The sequence below is a fragment of the Falco naumanni genome, chromosome 3, assembly GCF_017639655.2.
Source record: "Falco naumanni isolate bFalNau1 chromosome 3, bFalNau1.pat, whole genome shotgun sequence".
NCBI lineage: Eukaryota > Metazoa > Chordata > Aves > Falconiformes > Falconidae > Falco > Falco naumanni.
The window spans coordinates 70,527,439-70,548,843 of NC_054056.1; the positions used below are offsets into that span (position 1 = coordinate 70,527,439).

At 41.1% G+C, this 21,405-nt stretch overlaps 1 protein-coding gene across 4 annotated transcripts in view; it reads left to right on the forward strand.

The window, feature by feature from the left end:
* Positions 1-21,405, forward strand: part of MAPRE2 (microtubule associated protein RP/EB family member 2) — an 89,052-nt gene that overhangs the window by 57,274 nt on the left and 10,373 nt on the right. For all 4 annotated transcript variants that reach the window (XM_040586172.1, XM_040586174.1, XM_040586173.1 and 1 more), the window contains 3 exons: positions 4,519-4,664; positions 6,586-6,799; positions 18,408-18,547. In XM_040586172.1, coding sequence (XP_040442106.1) covers positions 4,519-4,664; positions 6,586-6,799; positions 18,408-18,547 — 500 coding nt within the window. The remainder of the gene's footprint in view (positions 1-4,518; positions 4,665-6,585; positions 6,800-18,407; positions 18,548-21,405) is intronic.

Here is a 21,405-nt window from a genome sequence, read left to right on the forward strand (position 1 = left end):
AAGTAAAATAAAGCCCCTGCCCCCAAGACAGACCTGTCTTTTCATGGGCCCTTTGCATTCCCATGTTGGCTGGTGTGGTTTTATGTGACTTTCTGGGATCTTGCTCCCACACACTTGCATGGATGAGGTGGGAGGGACAGAGTCTTCTGACACTCGATACAAAGAATTGACCTAACTTCTATTTAGGACGAATATCAACTTGGCAATACCTGAGCTTGTATTAGAGTATTTCTACTAAACACTGCATTAGTATGTAAAGTGCTAGCTACAGAAGATTTAAAAAGTTAGTTTGCAAGTAATATTTTCCTTTTTCTTTACAAATACATAAACATAAATGCTAAAAGACCCAAGGATCTAATCTTGCTCTCCACTGAAGTGCAGTAAACACTTGTAGCATACAGGATTCTCTTGTCTTCATTATCTCCTTTAATTTCCTTGTGCTTTAAATAGCCAGAAGCAGAAGTATGTTTGATTATCAAGAAAATGCTTGTTTGCATTTGTGGATTCATCAGCCTCCAGATCCGAAGAGGAGAAAGGAGAAAAAACAAAGATCTGTAATGATGCAGAGTTGCATATGCTTCAGAGCAGAGTCAGTCAGTATGGGCAGTCTGGGAAGGACACATAGAAAGAAGCAGGGAAAGGAAAGTACAGGACAAAAGATAGAGTGAGTTAGGCGTTACTGCAAGGGGGCCTAGTGAGAGGTTATCTACAATGCTGAAAATGTAAGAATGCTCTGATTTTATGGACTTAGTAGAAATTTTCAGCTTTGCCACTGCATGTGGCAAAACCCTTCAATTGTAATAGCTTTAAACGACCACCTTTTCCATTCTCAGTTTGTTCTGTGTCTTAATTCTGCCTCAGCATCCCTTCCCCTCCTCTGGCAGCTGCCTGCCTGCCCAGCCCCGCAGGTGCAGTGCCCTCCCTGCGTTTGCTGCCTGCTCTGCCCTCAGCCGGGTGTGGGGAGCCCAGCAAATGCCCGCAACACCCTGATGCTGCTGAGCTTTCTGCTGGTTAATGGGGGCAAAAGCAGCGGCTGCTGGGGGCGTGATCAGCACGGCCATGATTGCACGTTGGGTTTGGAGTCTGGCCTGTAAATATCTTCTGTGACAAATGGCTGTGTGGATATTCTAGATCAAAACACAAAAGGACTTTTAGCCAGTGATTCAGTATTGCTTGTTAGCTAATACAGGGTGAGAGGTTTTTAGCATTGATCCCTTTTCTGCAGTGTTACCAGCTGTAGTTTTAATCTTTCATTGGAGTAGATTCTGGATTATTTCTGGTTTTGTGTGTATATGCATGTTTATGCATATAAAAGTTTTTTGGTCATAGAGACAGATTTATTGTGAGAGTCATTCTGGACAGGTAGTACGTTTTCACTCATCTGTAAAGATTTGTTAAGGTTTTAGGGGTGGGGTTTTTTTTGGAATTCAGGTTTTTGGTGGGTTTTTTTCTGAGAAAACATAGGGAAATTTTTAGATCTTGAATAAAATATAGTGGCATAAAAATCCTTTTGTCCATGTAAAATATGCAAGAGATAGGTCACAAGCCACGATGTCATTAACTCTACTGCCATTTTCTTTACATTTTGTTAAAAATATTCCTTTCCCATGCACCCACACTGAAGCATCAGTTGTATAGCAAACTACATAGGCCTAAAGTGCTGCCCACTGCAGAGGACTGCATGTCTATATGCTGTGGCTGGGAGGTAAAGGCATTGCAGTCTTGCATCACTTAAGTAGGACTGCTCTTTCTGCTGCCTCCAGGAAGCCTAAGCCACGGGCAGTGTAGAAAGTAGCGTCCGCATTCTGCTGTGCATTTGTCACATTCAAATGCAATCTGACAGCTACAAGCTTTAGGGGGTAAAATTTTTAAATTATAAATAAATACGTATATAATATTAAATACGTACATAACCTCCATGTCCAAAATCAGCTAGTCCCAGTTGACTTGTGATATATTTGCTTTCTCCTGTCGTTGTGGTAGTTAGGTCTCTGCCTTTTGGGAGCTGGGAAGAGTTTCCTCTTTGTAGTTCACGGTATTCAGCTCAGCCCATGTTTGTATGTTGCTTCTGTACTTCAGGAAGGAGCATTTTAATGAATTGTGTTTGCCGATGTAATAAAATCCTCCTGTTGGGGAAATGGCCCAGCAGCCAGCTTCGATGCTGTGTCAGAGAGCAGGTTCGTGCTGTCATGTGGATGTAGTCCAGCGTTTTTTGCCCTCCAGTGTTGTGCAGACCCAGGACCACCCCCTGGCTGGCAGACGCACAGAAACAACTGCCAGCAGGATGGGAAGAAAACACAAGGAAATACTGTAACTAGAGTCTTAAACCTAGGAAGACTCTGTCTAAAGGCATGCAGAAGGAATTTGCATTACCAGCAGAAGGAGAAAATCTCATGTGAACACTTTGGGTTTCTAGTTTTCTAAAAGGATCTAGATGAAAGGTTGCACAGTGCATTTTCAAAGCCTCTAGGCAATTACTTGGATATCAGAGTAAAGCTTATAATTGGGGTATGGGGAGGATGAAAGGACAGAGTTAGGAACAAATTCCATTTATAACATTAAATGATTGCATAATAATCCTTTTGCATGAAATTAAGTAGTAATGAATGTAGTCAAGTCATGCATTACCTGTATATCCGTCCTTTTAATTGTAATGTCATTTTTCTGTTGCCACGTATTTACCAGTTCTCTTGCTAAGGATGAGTTTTGAATAACTAATTGTGTTTCTATAGCTTTCTATAAGAGATGCAAATTTGTCATCCGATGTTTGTAACCTGCCAGAAGGCTCCTTCACCTTTAGGGATTATTTTACTTTGATTCCTAATCATAACAAAATCATTGCAAACAGCTAAGCACAAGCTTGGAAAATCAGATATTTTTTTAAATAACTTTTTTCTCCCACAAAGGTTGGCAACATGAAGATCATTACTTTTTTTTTTTTTTTTTTTTAAATGGCAGCAGTTTTCAGCATTAAAGCTTGATCTTGGTAAGCCCCTTAGCAAAACCTCCTTCAATATTTTGGGAAGCTTTTTTCAACTCCACTCTTCAACTCTGCTTTTCTTTTGGGGAAGTTACAAGCTCTGTAACCCTTCATATGATGGTTGAGTGGATACAGAGAAGGAGATACTATCTCATGCATAAAGTTGGTCCTGTCAAAACAGATGCATACCCATGGAGAAAAATGTCTTAAAGTTTAAGTTATTGTTGTGTCTCCTGTACAACTGGGCAAGCCAAGAGTCCACTTTGTTAATTTGGTTTTGGTATGAGCACTGAGCAGAATTATTTTTGATAAAAATCATTGTCGTTGATACTGGGCTGAACTGTTAGGTGAGATCTGGACACTTGTTTGTCAAGACTGATCTGCATTAAATGCACAATAGTCCTTTTTGTGGAAGTGAAATTGAACTCGTCAGGAGTAACCATGCGATCACTTCCCTGCCCGGTATGCGCAAGTGCAGGGGCTGCACTGCACACTCCATAGCCCTCTGCTCCAGAAATGGACTTCACTGAACCTTTACTAAGTAGAAAGCATTTTGTAGAAAACTCTATTCTGAAGAACTGAAATTGGTTTTCCTCTGATTTCCTCAAACATTTTCGTCCTTTATTTCTAAACACTTGAGTGTGTCAACAGTAAAGACTTTATGGCAAATGGCAGTGACAGCATGATGATGTAGGAGGAAGCTCCCTGCGTACAAGAAAAGGCTGGAGAGGTTACCAGTTCTCAGTACACTGTTCAGAAATTTTTCCATGTACTTGCCATTGTGTGCTGGATGAGTTATACACACGGAGGCATGCACCCCCCTACCTACTACTGTCTAAGTTCGGAGAGCCCTCAAGGTTGAACTTAGAAAACCTTATTGTTTTGAGTGAGAACTGAAGCTGGCAGCCCAGCTTCTGAAACCTATGGGTGGACTACCCTGAACTCTGCTTATTTAAATGTTTTACTTGGGAGGTGAAAATCAGTAAGGCTGTTTCTTTTAGAGGGGTAGGAACTAACATGTTTTAAGAAGCTGGAACTTCACACTTACTTTTTTTTTTAAATCATGATTTGATACAATCTTAAGTGATTGCCTTGGACTTGACTGGCATTCAGCTACAAGTGCCAGAAAAGAGATGATCTTGGTTGAATTTAGGGGGCTGTGAGGATTGAGTGGAGCTTGTTTAAGAGATTCCCATTTGGACTGTGATCTTCTCATTGTATGGACAGTTCTAGTGTGTGTAGGGACTCCCAAGAAAATCCATTTTAAATAGAAGAAAGATTTACTTTGCATTAGTCATGGTGGCTCTTCTTTCATAATGAACACAATTCATTATGCATCCAGAGTGAATGGAAAAAACCCACATTAGTATGTCACACTGCTCAATGTACATTAGACAAGTGCATCTTGGGTGCATAGCGTTAGGTTGAATTACAGCAGGGACTTATTCAGCTCAGTTGCTTTCTGCTAATGACATTAAATGCCATTTGGTCTTAGGTGGTTGCATCTGGATTAACACCAATGCATTCTCTTGTTATAGGAGCAGCTTACTGCCAGTTCATGGACATGTTGTTCCCAGGGTGCATTAGCTTGAAGAAAGTAAAGTTTCAAGCAAAGCTGGAGCATGAATACATTCACAATTTCAAACTTCTGCAAGCGTCATTTAAAAGGATGAATGTGGATAAGGTAGGCATTCTGTATTTGTATGTCAATTGCTGCAGACTTCAAGAGTTGTATGAACTGGTAAGATCAACAAATAGGGGAAATAAACTACAAAATACTTAAAGTCCACTTTTTCAACTTTCGGACTGAAAGCTGGAGTTAAAAGTTGTATGTGAAGATGATGTTCTTGATCTTTCTTCATCTGAAAGAGGGTATTTAGGCATGAAGGAAAAAATTTGGCATGCTCCATTTAGGTACAAACTGAAAATTGAGTCCATGTGTCCTCTGAGGAACTTTGCAGCCTAACTCATTGTATCTTAATATCAGAGACCCTTTTGATAAAATACCATGTGTTAGAAATTCTGTACCATCAGTGAACCTTAATTTTAGATACAGTAAAATTATTGGTGACCTGAATTTCCAACAAAATAACTTGGAAATATGCTGTTCCCATAAGCATTCCATGTTTCTTGTCCAAAACAGGGTTTAAGGAATTTAAATTACTCAAGAGCTGGAATAATTTACCTAGTGAATCAATAAGTTGGACAGCACATGTGATCTTGTAAAGCTAAGAATGGAAGTCTCTTAGAAAATGGCTTGTTCGACCATAAGGTATTGGTTTGTGCTTGAATATGAGAGTCTGATGGACTCACCAATGTAGTTTTAGTTTTATACAGATGCAGTACCTGTATACCATTTCAAGGTTCTGCTCTGGTTTTAGCGTTTCCTGAAATGTAAACAGTCTTAATCGAGAGTCCTGTAACACTTTTTTATAAAGCACTGGAAAGCCCTCATTGTTTCCTGAAATGTTGTGGATGCTTCTATTTACACTGTGATTTGCTAGTGAAATATTGGAAAGCCTAATAAAGTTAATGTTATCGTTATCAGTTTTTCTGTTGGCAGCAAACTTACTATACCGTCTCAGTGTAAAATTAAGATACAGGTGGAACTACCTGAAAGGACATGCTAAATGCCACGTTAATCCTTCTAGGAGTATCACAGACTTATAAAATGCTGCACATACGGCTTAACCTTGAAGAAGAAATGGAAATTGCAGTGGTTTTCGGTACCCTTTTTCCAGCTGAAAATTGAATGCATTGAGGAGACATTAGGATCCATCTAACTTGACCTTTTAATCAGCTGCATGAATTAAGCAAAGCAGGGCAACCCTCCTTCTGCAGCTGTACTTTGTGTCTGCCCACAGTGCCTGGGAAGCTTGAGCAATGTTATATTGGTCCAAGACACCTTTTGGAGCTTTCATTTCTGTGAAGATTTTGCAGGACGTGGATATGGAGACAGCCTCATAACCTTTCTTTTGTTTTGCTAAAACATTATAGGCATCTTTTTTTCAGCTTCTGCATGTCCACAGACTGTTCCATGTATAGCTATATATGGAATGGAAAAAAAATTACAAGGTTAAAACCTCAGGGTTAGTTTGTATGATGAACATGTACTACCAAAATGTAGGTTGGTCTTGGAAAAAGCTGCTGGGTTTTTGTAGTTCAAACAGTAAGACAGAGAGCAAGAAACTACCATCTGGACCTTTTGAAGAATTGTTCATTTTTAGTATGCCAAACTGTAGCACGTCCATTGAAAACAGAAATCCCTAGTTAGCTGAGTATAGTGCTGCTCCCAGAGCAGCTTTATTCATCATGGCTGTCACTGCAATAGGAAAGGAGTAACCCTGGAAGAGCAATTACAGAGGCTTAGATACACCCACTTTATAGCCACTTCAAAGGCTGTGACTTTGGTTTATTTTGATTCTATTTCTTATTAAGAGCACTTGCAAGTCCACCATAATCCCCTTTCTTTTAGGAAGCAAACAATGGGAGAGGAATATATGCTGATATAGTTAGTAGACTTTTTCCCAAATAAGTGTGTGATGTAATTTTTAAATTTAAAAATGGCAGTGATATGTTATTGAGACCTTTCTTCTACCTTTCAGGTAATTCCCGTGGAAAAACTGGTCAAAGGGCGCTTCCAAGACAACTTAGATTTCATTCAGTGGTTTAAGAAGTTCTTTGATGCTAACTATGATGGGAAGGAGTATGATCCTGTGGAAGCTCGACAAGGCCAAGATGCTATTCCTCCACCAGATCCTGGTGAACAGATCTTCAATCTGCCCAAAAAGTCTCACCATGCAAACTCTCCGACTGCAGGTATATTGCATCTTAAAGAATTCAATTTCTGTCTCTGAAGACAATTATAAACTGTGATATATATTACATAAATGCTAATTGCCTCATGTGTGTGGGTCATTCTTTTTGACTGGTTGTAGGCCTAGCATCTGAGACAGAAGTTAACACCTTGTGGTGCGCTCTAGTTTGGCCCAACCCTATCAAACGTGGGGGTCTCCTCCACTGAACCCTTGATATAAACAATGCAGATTCTAGTGATGTCTGATGGTGAATGCAAAGGCATTTAACCTTCTTATTGCTGAGTGTGGTATGTGTAAGTGTATTCAAGAACATTAAATGGAGTGTGTTCCTCTCTCTCACCTCCACCATTACAGGAAATTGCTAGCACAGGCTGATTTCTTTTTTTATTTTTTATGGTACGTGAAATGTTTCCAAATCTTAAGGGCTGACCAGAAGGAAAAAATTAATTGATCAGTGGCTTTATGTGCTTTTTGTTCAGGGACGCTAGTCCTCTTAAGTGAACAACATACAACTGTTGCTCTTTCTTGAAGATACCTGTCTTCTAACTTTTAATTTTTGTGTTTGTACTGGGTTTTGCTAGGATAGAGTTAACCTTCTTCACAGGAGATTGTATGGTACTGTGTTTTTCATTTTTGTGACTAGAACGGTATTGGTAAGACGTGGATGTTTTAGTTATGGCTGATCGGTGCTTACACAGTGTCAAGAACTTTTCTCTTTCTCACATTGCCTTGCCGGCAAGCAAGCTGGAGGTGCACAAGAAACTTGGAGGGAACACAGTTGGGACAGCTGACCAAAGAGGTATCCCAGACGGTATCATGTCATGCTCAGCAATAAAAGCTGGGGGAAGGAGGAGGAAGGGTGGGGGGATGTTTGGGGTCGTGGTGCTTGTCTTTGCAAGTAACCATTACATGTGACTGAGCCCTGCTTTCCTGGGGATGGCTGAACACTTGCCTGACAGTGGGAAGTGATGAATGAATGTTTTATCTTGTTTTGCTTGTGTGCGTGGCTTTTGCGTTACATAATAAACTGTCTTTATCTCAACAAGTGAATTCTTCTCACTTTTACCCTTCCGACTCTCTCCTCCATCCCACCAGGGGACAGAGAGTGGGCAGCTGTGGGGGGGGCTTGGCTGCCTACTGGGGTGAAACCACAACAGTGTTCCTGGAACAGGCCAAAGAACTAAGCCTGATCTTTGGTGTTTATGTCATATGGGCATGACTGGTCACTAAGCAGGTGCCATTTTTTGATAACTGAGAGTTAAGCGAACAGGAGAGTAGCTAATATTTCTTTTAAAAAGTGATCACTGCTCAAGTGTTACTGGGGTTGATTTGCCCGTGCAGATATAGATTTGTGCAAACAAAAACATATGTGCATGCACACACAATTCTTTTATTGGTTTGTCCTGAGTGAGTTTACCTTATTCATACTAACCCATTCCTCAAATAAGGGTTAATTTTCATTTTACTTAAATCTGTTACCTGTCTTCTCATGGGCTGAGATATGCACCAGTGCTGGTAAGGGGAAGGGGCAGGTATCAGGCGCCCTTAGTTTTAGGCTGGCTTATGCTCTGGATCATACCCAGAGTTCTGCTTTGATCACTTCTGACGTCCAAGTGGGGCTTACTTGGCCAGCTGCCTTCAGCTCATTAGTGCTTCCAGGAAACTGAGCACCTAATAGCAGGCCAGAGCTGCTTTGGGCTTCTAAAGCTTGTCTGCATCTTTGTTTTGCACCATCTTGTGTCTGAACTTTTGAATTTCAGGGCCTGGTACACTATAATTTCCCACGTGATGTCTTGCACTCCCTCTGAAAACAAAAAAACCCGAGTGCTAATGTCATGATGTTGTCCAACTGAGAAACTGGAAAAGACTTTTATTAAATACAGACTTTACCACGCTTGTTAATTCTTCTTGCAGATGATCTGTTTTTGCCAAAGTCACAAATGTGCTATCCAAAGTAGAGCTGTGGAGATGACAATTCTAGAAAAATAGAATAGCTACTGGAGTGGAACCATCTAGCTGATACGGAGGATAATGCAGTGATCTTGTGTGGTGTCACTGGTTGTACGAAGAGCATGTCCTGTACCTTCCCAGCCTGTGTATGGAATAGGAAAGCAGAGATAGTGTGATGAGTTTTGGTAAGGTCTTGTGGCTATGAGAGTTAGCTTTTTCATGGAAAGCTTCCATCGCTCTTAAGTATAGTCCAGAAGTATGACGGGCAGGATGCCATTTTAATTTCTGTTGAGCTGAGGAGGGGGCGTGTGGATATTTCATGATGCTAGGTGAAATGAGAGTTCTGGCTTGTATTGCTGCTTGTGTTTTAGAACTAGGGCTATTTCAGTTAGGTGTCAGTCATTCGAAGGTTTATGCAGTTTCTGGGTGAGCAGGTATTTGTTTTGCTGATGTATTGAGCCTGTGTGCCTGGCCTGCCCACACCCTGTAGCCTGGTCACTTGAAAGTCTGCGAGCTTGTGTGTGCCTCATCTTCTGCCATTTTGGAGTAAATTGAGATGATGTGGAAGTAAGTCCTGGGTAGCTGGGAAATTGCCATAAAAGATGTGCTTCTGTACCTCTGCCTTGTGCACCTGCGTGCTTAGCTGGAAATGAAGGCGTATTCATTACGGTTGTTATAGGAACTGTAATATGCCCATGTGAGCAAAGCAAGGTTAGCCATTTATATGAAAAGGGCAAAAAAAGAGAAGGCCTCGTGAGTTCCCCTGCAGCATGTTAAGAATTCCCTGCCCCATCTGGAGCTTTGTCTTCCTTGATGTTACAGACTCCGAGAGAATAAGTGCCCATGAGTAAGTACAACATCAGGTGGCATAGTTTAAATTGCTACCTATGACTTTTATGTTGTTCTTTTGTTCTACTTTCCTGAGTCTTCAGTGAAATGGCTGAGGTTTTGGGCACGGCTGTACTTCCATTGACTTTGTTGCGGGAGCAATAAACATTGTGGGCTGCTGATGCAATAACCTCTTACACCAATGCAGCAAGCATTTGCCAGCATCTGTAGCCACTCACCTCGGGTTTTGTACATTTTTTTTTAATGTCATTTTTAATTTGTGTGATTTGCTCTACATTAGCACTGAACCTTTGAAATCTTAGTACTGCCTTGTTTCAGTTCATTAACAAAACAAAAAGGAAGCAGTAGTGAGAGAATATAAAGAACCCAGAAGATCTTTCAACATAATCCAAAAGTTTTTAAACGGTGCGCAGTGGACATACCTAAATGTAGACATCTGTTGTTTAGTGTCAGGAGCAAGCACACATATGGATACACATTCATATTATATTTTTGGTTATGACAGACTCCTAAATATGCCTAGATTGGTCAAATATATACATTTCTAAAGGAGTAATTTATTTACCCACTAGCAATATCGTATGTGTTTCAGGTGATTCCTGTTGTTCCATGGAATAACTCTTCCAGTGCCCTTTGTCAGAGTTCTGATTTTGAGTGATTTGGGAGGTGCCGATCTCTTGAATTACTCATCACTTCTTTGTAACACTCACTGTATTTTCAGAGTTAGACTAAGATGTGTCTTTCAATTAACAAGAAAGTGGTCAAAACCCTAAGGACTTCTCTGAAAGTTTGCCCCAAAAGGTGCTGGCATGAGTTAGAATTATGTTTGGTATTTTAATCTGACACTAAAGCTTGACAAGACCTATGGTATCAAGTATCTGCTTTCCATACATATATCTACCTACGTCTCTGCAAATGCAGAGTGTGGTCTGTATTTCATTTTTTTAAAATGCTTTTAAAACAACCCAAAACTCGAGAAATCTGAAAATGCGCCGTTTTTTGTCGGGAAGCAGGCCAGCAGCCATGGCCTTCCAAAGGCAATCCGACTGAGGAGTCAGCGCAGGTCAAGGATAATGCAGCTCGGAAATGGAAGCATAAATAGGTCCCTGCAACTAATCTGCTGTGCCACCCTCACGTTGCCTCGTCCCTTCCTTGAGAGACACAACCGATTTGTTGCAGAACTGATGGCGGCACAGTGGGTGGATGGCTTTGGCAATACCTGTAGAAGGCTGCTTCTAGAAAGAGTAGGAGCAGCAAGGATCTGCCAGGTAAATGCAGCTCCCTGCTGGGGGAATGAATATGTTTTCATCCTTCGAGGAGCGGAGCCAGCAGCACAGATCACCGCTGCAGGCTCTCTGCCAGCAGCACCACAGCTGCTTTTAGATATAATGCCATCTGCCAGCCCTGAGCCGACTTTCGATCTACAGCCTCCGCTCTTCTCTAATGCAGTGGTAAGCAGCCTACAGATGTAGAGTCAAAATTATGGCAAGGGATTAAAATATTAGGGCACTGTTGTTTGTACCGGTTCTAATGCTCCCTGTGGAAAACAGCAGAAAAAGCTTCATCTGATCAAATTGAAAATGGTGATCAGGTTGTCAGGGTTTTAGCTTAGTGTCTTACATAAGTATTGCTGTATGTCAGAGCAAATCTCCGTGGAGCACTGTTTTGTGTATGGGTGTGGGGTGTCAAAAATGCACAGGTAAAGGACAGCTTAATCAAATTAATTATTTACATACAAGCTAAAAATGCAGGATGTTCTTAGATCTGAAGGCTGTTAGATGTTTTAGCTTGAAATATTCAGTGAGAGCAGGATGACTAAAGCAGAGCTGGAAAATACTGGAGGATCACATGAAGGCTAAAAATACTCATGCTATGACAGGGAAAATAACCAGGGCAGAATGAACTGTTTGTGCACGAATGCTTTATGTATACTGTGCCATTGAAGAGCCAGTTGCACAAAAAAAAAAAATACTGATTTTCTTTAGGGAAGTGGTATATTCTACTGTGGCAGATGTGCTGTAAATTAATTTTGAGGGATAAAAATACTCAGAAAAAACAGGCTTTATTTTAGCAGCCAGTGATATGATTAGGACTCCTGGGAGACTAGAGAACTCATGCTAATGATTTTTTTCCTTTGCTTTCCACTAAAACATGCTACCTTTTTCCCCAAGTGGCTGGCAGTTGTTGGTGGTGGTGGTACCCTCCGCTTGCAGTGGTACGGTGCTTCAGGGCAACGTGGCAGACAGAGCTGGAGATGGAAAATGCCATGGGGCGACAAATTGAAAATGCTTTTGTGTCTGGTTCATACGAGGCCAGGAATTGTACTAGCCGATGGGAACAGCATGTGCAGTGACAGTGCTGGCCTGGGAGGTAGAAAGTGGCTTAGCCTTAATACAGACACACCCCTTCTGCCAACGTGAGGAGAGTTTAATTTTTAAACCCACTGAGCCCAAGAATTTAGACCATGAAGGAGTGCTGCTTGCAGTGCAGGAGCCAGGGCCTTTTTTCTAGAAAGCAAATTGTGTTTAGAAAAGTGGTGAAAATTGCTGTCTTAATTTTCCGTGTATTATGGGTGTGGTTTGAATGTCTGTGTTGCTCAGATTTTTGCATGATCTTTCAAGTTTCAATATGCACTTCTTCCCATGTTTTCTTTCAGATTTTTCCTTTTGAGACTGCTTTCTCCTTACAGCTAAGCAGACAGTTGAATTTTAGAAAACGCATGGTTTTAGGAGCATTTCAAATTTTAAATTGTATCCTTCTGTTAAGCCTATGTGGAATGGTTTCATCCACTGAAGATGAATGCTTGCATGCTTGAAGGTGTTTCTAGAGAAAACAGGGGTTTCAGTTAGAACAATTAATAGCTGCCATTAAAATGTTGGTTATTTTAGATCTGAAGAGAAGTCTTCATTTATGCTGGGGAAAAGGCTGTGGGTTAGTTCCCAACTATCAAATCTCCTTCTATTAAAGACAAACTGAGAGAGTCGTGCCGTCAACAAAACTTTATCATCTGACAAGTAGACTGCCTGATATGTTCTTGCTTGGATTGCTCTGCTGAAATTTGTAAAAGGTGCTTCAGTTTCAAGTACTTGTACACACTTCTCTGTCAGCTGTCTGGCGGTGATGACCAACGTAGAGCTCATCAGACTGTGCTGTAGCCAGCAGCAGTGGAGGTAGGGAGAGCTGAGGGGGCAGAGGGGTCCTGCCACCCAGGGAAAGTGAGTACCACAAAATAATTAGGCAGTTGCACTGCAGCATGTTGGGATGCTAAAAGTCAAGTCAGATTTTGTCCGAGGTCGTTTCATTCCCATTAAGCATCATTTGTCATCACTTGTGCTATTAAGTATCCCTACACTGAGCAGTTTCTTCCATCCCGGTGTAGCTGCAACAGTAAGTATGTGTGAATATTAATTCTTATACTATTCTCAGTCATTGATTTTAAGTGGATACAGAGTTTTTCTTTAGCTCATGAAGAAATTGCTAGCTCTGTGGCCTCTTGGTGGGTTTGTTTTTTCTTCTGTGGCATGCATCAGGAATACTAATTTTATGGAATCCTTTAATTTGACTGAAGATAGATGGTGAGTGATTCTCAAATTCCTCTGAAGCAGTGGTCATGTGAACTCAGCCAAGCCTTATGCTTGCTCAGGGCTTCCATTGCTCTCCACACCATCCTCATGCATGTTTACACTGTAATCACACACATGTTTTCTTGGAATCTTACATAAATATTTAACGGTGTATTAATTGCTCATATAGCTTCAAGGAAGATTTCTCCATAAAGAGTAAATAGGTTTCTTGTCTGCAGGACTGCACTTGTGATGTAAAGCGACTGGGAATTCACAGCCTGGCTTTGCTGTACCCAAAATCTCTACAGTACCAGCATCCACTGTTTTAAATTGCAGAAGTGTACATCTCTTTGTGAAGCTTACGTCTTCACCAAAAAGAATAGTAACGCTGAAACTGTGCGGGATATATTTAATTATGATGGATTGACTAGTTATTTTTTCTGGAGCACTGCAGATAGAAACCTGTAATGCATTTCAAAGTTGGTTCATCTAACTTATTTCAGTACAACAAAAAAATAATTTGTCTTTCAAATGGGAATTTATTTTTCCCATCTCTGCTAGCGTTACATGGGGCAGGTACAAAAGTTTATGCAGGTGCTAACTGAAGCAGCTGCAATACTGTTTACAAAAAATTCCAGTTGGACCCTGCATTGGTCTAAAGTCAGAGTATGCTGTAACAGAAGTTCTCACAGAACAGTGGAAGTGGGAAGGCACCACCGAGATCATCCTGTCCGACCCTCCTGCTCTAAGCAGAGTCACCTAGAGCTGGTTGCCTAGGACCATATCGAGTCGAGTTTTGAGTATCTCCAAGGATGGAGACCCCTCAGCCTCTCTAGACTGCTTGTTCAGGTGTTTGGTAACCCTCAGGGTGAAGAAGTTTTTTCTTATGTTTAAATGGAATTTCTTGTATTTCCATTTGTGCCCATTGCCTCTTGTCGTTTGACTAAGGGCCACTGAAAGAAGTGTCTCCATCTTCTTTGCAGCCTCCCCTCACGCACGTATAAGAACCCCCTGAAGCTTCTCTTCTCCAGGCTGAACAGTCCCAGCTCTCTCAGCCTTTCCAGTCCCTTAGCCATCTTCATGGCCGTTTGTTGGACTCTTTCCAGTATGCCCATGTCTCTCCTGTGCTGGGGAGCCCAGAACTAGACCCAGCACTCCAGACGTGCCTCATCAGTGCTGAGCAATGGGGGAGAACCACCTCCCCCAGCCTGCTGGCAATGCGCTTCCCAATGCAGCCCAGGAGGCTGTTGGCATTCCGTGCTGCGAGGCTGCATTGCTGGCCTGTGCTCCTCGTGCTCAACTTGGTGTCCACCACAACCGCCAAGTCCTTTTCTGCCCCACTGCTTCCCAGACTGTTGGCTGCCAGCATGTTCTGGGGCGTGCATGGAGCTGTTCCTTTCCAGGGGCAGGGGTCTGCGCTTCTTTCTGAACATCAACAGTGAGTTTGAAAAGGAATTGGTAACGGGTAACATTTATGGTGCTGATTACAATGCAGTTCTCTGTGATCAGTGAGGAGAGCTGGTTATCAGATATTCTTTTATATAAAATATTTCTGTAAATCTTTGTGCTTTCTCAGAATTTGTAAGTGGGTTATAATATAAATATTTTCATGGAAGATATTATTTTGGACAGATTTTAAACTACTTGGATTATATTATAGTCCCTCTGAGCAATGCATTAGGAATTATTCCACAATTGCACTAATTGAGTGCAAAGTCATTATGGTGCTCAACAGCAAAGTCATTAAGTCTACCAAGATCTTTCATCTCCATTTAAATATCTGGCTGTTTCAAGTACTTTGCACTACTCTACCAACCAGCAGCCTTTAATTCTTTTATGAAATTAAGCTTTTGTTAGAATGGGAAGCTTACCTCTGAGCTTATTCTAAAACTGATATTTCAAAATAAGTGTGTGGTAAAGCTTTTTTTTTTTTTTTTTGCCTCCAGGAAACTTTAAATTAGGAATCCCTAGGCATTTTCTGTTGCAATTAAGTTCTATCCAGCTGTTGCTGATACCATCTGAAACGCTCAAGTTAGCTGTTTTTTATCTGTGTTACTGAAATTGGAATATCATGTTCATTTAAGAGCTGATCCTAAGCAGCAGAGCAAAAGTCAATTTCCTTTGATTTGTCTGGACTTTATAAAGCTTAGTAACACTTTGCTGTAGAAAATCAAAAGACTTTGTTGTTTTCAAAGGAGGACAGAATATAATGCGGTGTATTGGTGCTACCCAGCCCTCTGTCTGCAGGCAGTGGTGATGTGGACTTGCTCAGCACGCTCTGGGAGGGTGCCTCAGCTGCAAATTAGAGAGAATACCTGGGGATAAAATGTTTGTGCCTACTCTGTCCTTAACTCTCTCTGCAGGTTAAAAAGAGGTGTGTACTTAATGATTTGGCTTTTTGTGATCAGTACTGTGATCTACAAAGAACTAGCTCGCTTCACGGTGCTGTTGAGCATGAAAGGGAGCAGTATCCTGTGGCTGCACAAGATGCTTTGCTTAGGTCTTGCACTGTGATGCCCCAGGAGAAATGGTGAAGAGCTGACAGGCTGGGGGATGCTGCCCTAGAAAAGTTGAATGGCTTCTCCTGTGCTTGTGTGCAGGTGCTTGGTGCCTAGGGGAAGTCCAGTGGAGTCTTCAAGTAGAAGAAGGGTAGTTGGTAGAGGGGGGAGCTGCATCGACCCACCAAGGTTTCACATCTGAAGGTCCATAGCTTGTTTTATAACATTCAGTTTTCAGTTGATATCCTGAACTGTGCCTTGCAGGTGTAGAATACAATAAGAAATAAATGTTGACACCTTGGATTAGTATACATATTTATTATTTTATATGTTTTATAGGTAACTGTTGCAGTTGCATGTGATACAAGTATTCATTAATAATATAATAAATAAATATAAATATATAAAATTAATACATAAATAGCTTAAGACCAAACTAGAATGCTATAGTCAGTGATCATTTCATGTGTGTGTTTATCGTGCATATTTTGACATCAGTTTTCTTCTGTTTATCCACTAATCCAAATGAAAATGATTTTCCTGGCTTTGAGAGCATATTAATAATCCTGCTCTGAGGCAGCTGATTTTTAGTTAGTCAGAATATGGACTGAACCTAGAAAGCATTGAAGGCAGGATGCTAAAGTTTATGCAATTGCCTAAAGAAAGAAAGAAACAGTAGCAAAACATCTTGGCAATTTTTAAAATTTTCCCACAAATGATTTATTCTCTGCTGATCTAAGTATGATGTGAAAAGAAGTTTAATTACAGGCATGTACACAACATGGAATTTTCCCAGCTTTAGTAAGTCTGTTTACTATATCTGAGATTTGCTAGAGTTTGTGAATGCACTTAGACATAGAAGCTATTGGAGTCACTAATTTAAAAAAAAAAACCAACCAAAATAAAACGCAACATATATATTGTTTTTTCTTATCTGTCTTATATTAAAGAACATAGAAAAGGAGGATGGGCATCTTGCACAGAAATGTTTACACATGTTAACTGAATTATAGAGTTGTTTATTTGTGTTCTGTTGGCATTAGATGACCCAGTTTATATCGGGTTATCCTTAGAGGCAGGAGGAGACGCTTGTTACAGAGGCCTGTGACTAAATCAGGAAGGCTTAAGCAAGCTTGATTAAATAACACATTGCTGCTTGTCCTTTCCCATCGCTTTTCAGCTCCTCCAAGGGACCAGTGTACACAGTCTTGGGTCAGTGAGGTTGTGTGAGCTCCACAATCTGGTCATATTTGTGGGCAGCCCCACAAGTTGTGTCTCTCCCCCTCCTGCCTTTCCCTGCTTCCTTGCAATTTTTTCCTAGCCATGCCTTTGTAAAACATTGGGTTTACAATGAATTGCTTTATTAAAGTGTTTTCTGACGCTGGGGATACGTTGTGGAAATGGCAACTTAGGACAATTTATAGCGTGCCATAAATCAAGTAATCATATGGGAGGAGCAGCTGGTAAGATACGGGGTTGGAAGGTGGCTGCTGAGAAAGCCAGGGCAAATCCCTCTGGAATTGGTGAACTGAAAGCTCAAGCTCAGAGCTCAGCTGGGAGTTTGCTTGCTGCATTCAGGCTTTCTCTTGCACCCTGTGTGGCCTGGGCTCCAGAGCCGGCAGCATTTGATGGTGGAGGATGGCCATGGAGCCCATCAGCATGTCCAGACAACTGTGTTTTGCTCTTTGTAAGAAACAGTGACAAACATGGGTGCTGCAGAGCAGGACTGCTGATTCACATGCCTGCTTAATAAATAAAATAGGTCAGAGGGAGGGCTGGGTTTCTGTTCCGTCTTCTTGACCCAAGCGATTTTTGCACAAGACGTATGTCCACTGCATCTGAAATTTATTCTGAGTTGGAGGGGGTAAGGAAAAAGCTGAGAGTCAGAGTACAGTGCTTGTGGGGGCCGAGGCAAGGTGGGCAGCTGTGAGCCAGGCACTCGTGTACCAGCGCTGAGCAACAAAATCAGACGGGCAGTGACACAGAGGAAAGGTGGAGAGGCAGAGCACGGTGTGAGGAGCTGGCTGTGAGGTTCGTGTGAAGGCACCAAAAACCCTTTCACACAAATGTTCCTCTGCTTGGGCATTTGTGGGCCACAAGTATTGTGAAAAAGAGTGCCTGTATGCTCTTGTTATTGCCAGTTTTGCTGGTAAAGATGTTGCCTCATATTCTGGCAGATTTGCAGTGCAAGTAATTAAAAACAAATCGCAAAACCTAAGCAGATCAAAAGTCATCTTGGTCACTATGGCAACTGAGTTCACCGATGGATTTAATTCTGCGTGCTCTTGTCTGAATTTCAATGCCCTTGTCTCAGGGATGGCTTAACGTTTGAAAATGAGGAAAGCACAAAGGCAGTTTAGTTGAGTTTATTTCAAATCTGTCTTTCTCCAGGGAAATTGAAAATAGATACAGACACTAAATATTGGGCTGGGGGAATGGTCTGTTAACTGCACATTTATTTTTTTTTAAAGCTGAAAGCTGCTGAGAACTAAGGGAACTTTATCTTCTTAGTTTGATATTTGTTTATTTGAGTTACTTCGCTCTGACTGGCAAACTCAAAACTGCTAGGAAATGTGTTTTTTCCTTTCCCAAGATACAGCAGCACAGGTTCTTCCTCCACTGTCACCTGGAAGTGAGAGAGAGAAAGGCTGTCCATAAAACAAATACTTTTGTTTCAGTACCAGGTTAATTGGAAAGTAATTATCATGGAGGTAAATCTTGATTCTTATTTATTTATTGTATTTTTCAGGTGCTGCTAAATCCAGTCCAGCTTCTAAACCAGGATCAACACCCTCTCGCCCATCTTCAGCAAAAAAAGCCGCACCAAGCAGCTCAGCATCCAAATCAGATAAAGATTTGGAAACTCAAGTTATACAGCTCAGTGAACAGGTAAATTTGCTTGAGGCATAAAATTAGATGCGTTCATTGTCACAGACAGGCATGAAATCTAACATTGCCCTCTGTTGAATGATGCTCTCCAGAATTATGAAGGGATAAAAGATTGAAATAGCTCAGCTGGGAAGAAAAAAAAGAAGGCGATCTATTGTTAAAAATAACATATGACAGAGATGACTGGTGTTTGCCAGTGGTTTTTAAAGGTGATTTTAGGAATAGCAGGTAAGTCTTGCTGAAGTATGATAATTTTATTAGATGTTGAAATTTATCTTTTATTTCACTTTGATAGGAAAAATCCCAATAGTGTCTTTGCTCTGGTGTATTACAAATTTGAAATAAATCATTTTAATGTGTCGTTGTGGAGAAAACAAGCCTGTTTGTAATACCAAGGTGTTAGAGACTTGCAGCTGAATCAAGACTAGCTCATTGCACTCTGCTTTCTGGAAGGCAGGCGTTCAGGTAATACGCCTTTTTCATTTAAATATGTGATCTACCTTCGTGAGAATACGTAGTTATGTTATAAATAATGTTCTGCAATGTAATTAATAAAGCTTCAGAATTTTTTTTTAATGTTAGGAATGTAAGGGCTTAATTTTAATTTATGCTATGGAGCTTTATGCCATGAGGAAAAAACCTCCTATTTTAGTCTGAGCTGCCTGGCAGCTGCATTCAGGAAGAAGTCATTATTCTGGATCAAGTGTAATTTTCCACAATTAAGGGCGTTTCAGTTTCAAACTTCCATTGACCTGAACAACAAAGATTTCAGTTTGCTGGGGCACTGTTTGCAAATTCTTGGCTACTAGTTTCGCTTAAAGCTGGTGGATGGGTAGCCACGTCCCAGACATGGCCGACTGTGGATTCAGGGTTTAATTCTGAGCAGTAGAGAGCAGAACAGGGTCCACCAGCCCTTCCAGTGGGCTTTTGATTGATGCTGTAACAGAAAAGTTTTTAAATGTTGCACTTAGCTTTTTCATGGAAGTTTGGGGTTTTTAATCGGCGTAAGGGTGGAGTTCAAACGTCAGCTTAATGCACCTTAAACTGTGACATTTATACTCGGAAGTCAGAATGTGTTTGCTTCAGGAGGAAGAGTTGGTTGGGATCTGAGAAACATAAAAATACTTGATCTTTACTAAAATAGGCAGTCACTAGCACATCTACTGCTAATGTATTCCTAGCACGTTCCATGTGTGAAAACCTTAAGCTTAATATACAAATAACCCTGAGGGAAAGCTGATGATTTTCCCCATCACCAAAGAGGAGAAGAAACTGAAGATTTGGAAAGCTGGTGTTTTAATAGCTAGTTTTTAAGAGACGACTTCTAGCTGGAATGGTCTAGAAGTAGTCTTTTATTATTATTTTTAAATGCTGGCATTTTGGTATCTCATTTCCCGCTAATGGTTACTTGTGCACCATGGGCATAGAACACAAGCCAAAAAAGCTGTGCTGCAAGCAGTCTTGAGCCAGGTTTTTCTAACCCCTAGTCTGAACATGCTGGAAGAGCCAAATTGCCTGGGTTTTGCCACTCTCCAGCAACCAGGGAGATGCAGACAGCAGCCACTTTTACCCAGTTGCTGTCTTAATTACAAGTAAGACATGTTGAATGGTATCTATGGATAACAAATTCCTATGTGGCTGTAATAGACTTTATTTCAGCGCTTTCATGGATGGCAGCTAAGGGAGATTGAAACGTCTGAACTTCCATGCAATTTGTAGTGGAAAATTTTAAATAGCAGGAATGTCTGTACACTGTATTTTACCATAGAGTAGCTTAATTTGCTATTTGCAACAATGGTATGCTGCCCATAACATTTGCTAGTTTAATGGCTCCCGGAAATCATAAAGTTTCTCTTAAAATTTTCTTAGCTATTGCCATGGTCCCTGATAGTAAATTGAACACTTCCAAGAAATGTCACACTGCACTGGAACTTGATTACCCATAGCATTAAAATACTGAAGTGTTCTCTGCTGTGGTTTTGGTCTGTGCCAGCTAGCATTCTCCCAAAGCATTTCTGAGCACAGCTGAAGAGACAACACACACCAGGGACCGGTACATGCAGAGAAGGAACTTTTACATACGGAGAGTGGTCCCAGGAACCCTTAACTCTATGCTACTATACACATATTTTCTGAAAACAGCACCATCTTGACTGCGTGCTTACAGTACGTGCTTAATCTCCAGCCTGGTTCTGCAGTCCTGTGAGTATTCTCCTACTACCAATAAGTGCCGTCAGAGAAAAGACCAGTTAGTAAGAAGTGCTGCCTTTGTACCCGTTAACTGGATGGCAGAGGGGTACTTCTGGTCCAGAAACAGAGCATGGGAGCCAGCGCGCTGTTCCTCATTACAGGATCAGCCTTTTGGCGTGTTCCTAGAAGGAAAGAGGAGGATGTGGGTGTGCTCGGTATCTGAAGAAAAACAAATTAATGTGTTACAGACAGGTAGTTGATATGTAGCTGAAGAAAAGCATATCTGGTCTGGTTATAACAGTGTTTACTATATGTCATAGTTAATGAACTGTGAGCATATACACGTAATTTAATGATCCTGTTTCTGAAACTGCAGTGAACATGATAGAATGAAAAGAGGAGAATGCCTTCACAGTAAACAGATCAGAAAGGGAGATGGTCTATGCTGTTAGCTGCCAGTGTTTCAGCTGAAGTTCACTGGTTTCCCAAGCCCGAGCAAGAAACCTGGAAGCTGTTATGTTCTTGTTCTGTCTGGATGCAGGTGTTGCTCTCAAGGAATATGCTGCTGCAGATCAAGGAGACACATCTTAAATGTGAGGTCTTCATCTATAGACCAAAATACCATAAACACGTGTCCTATTTTGCTGTTCTTACTTTCATGAATAAAT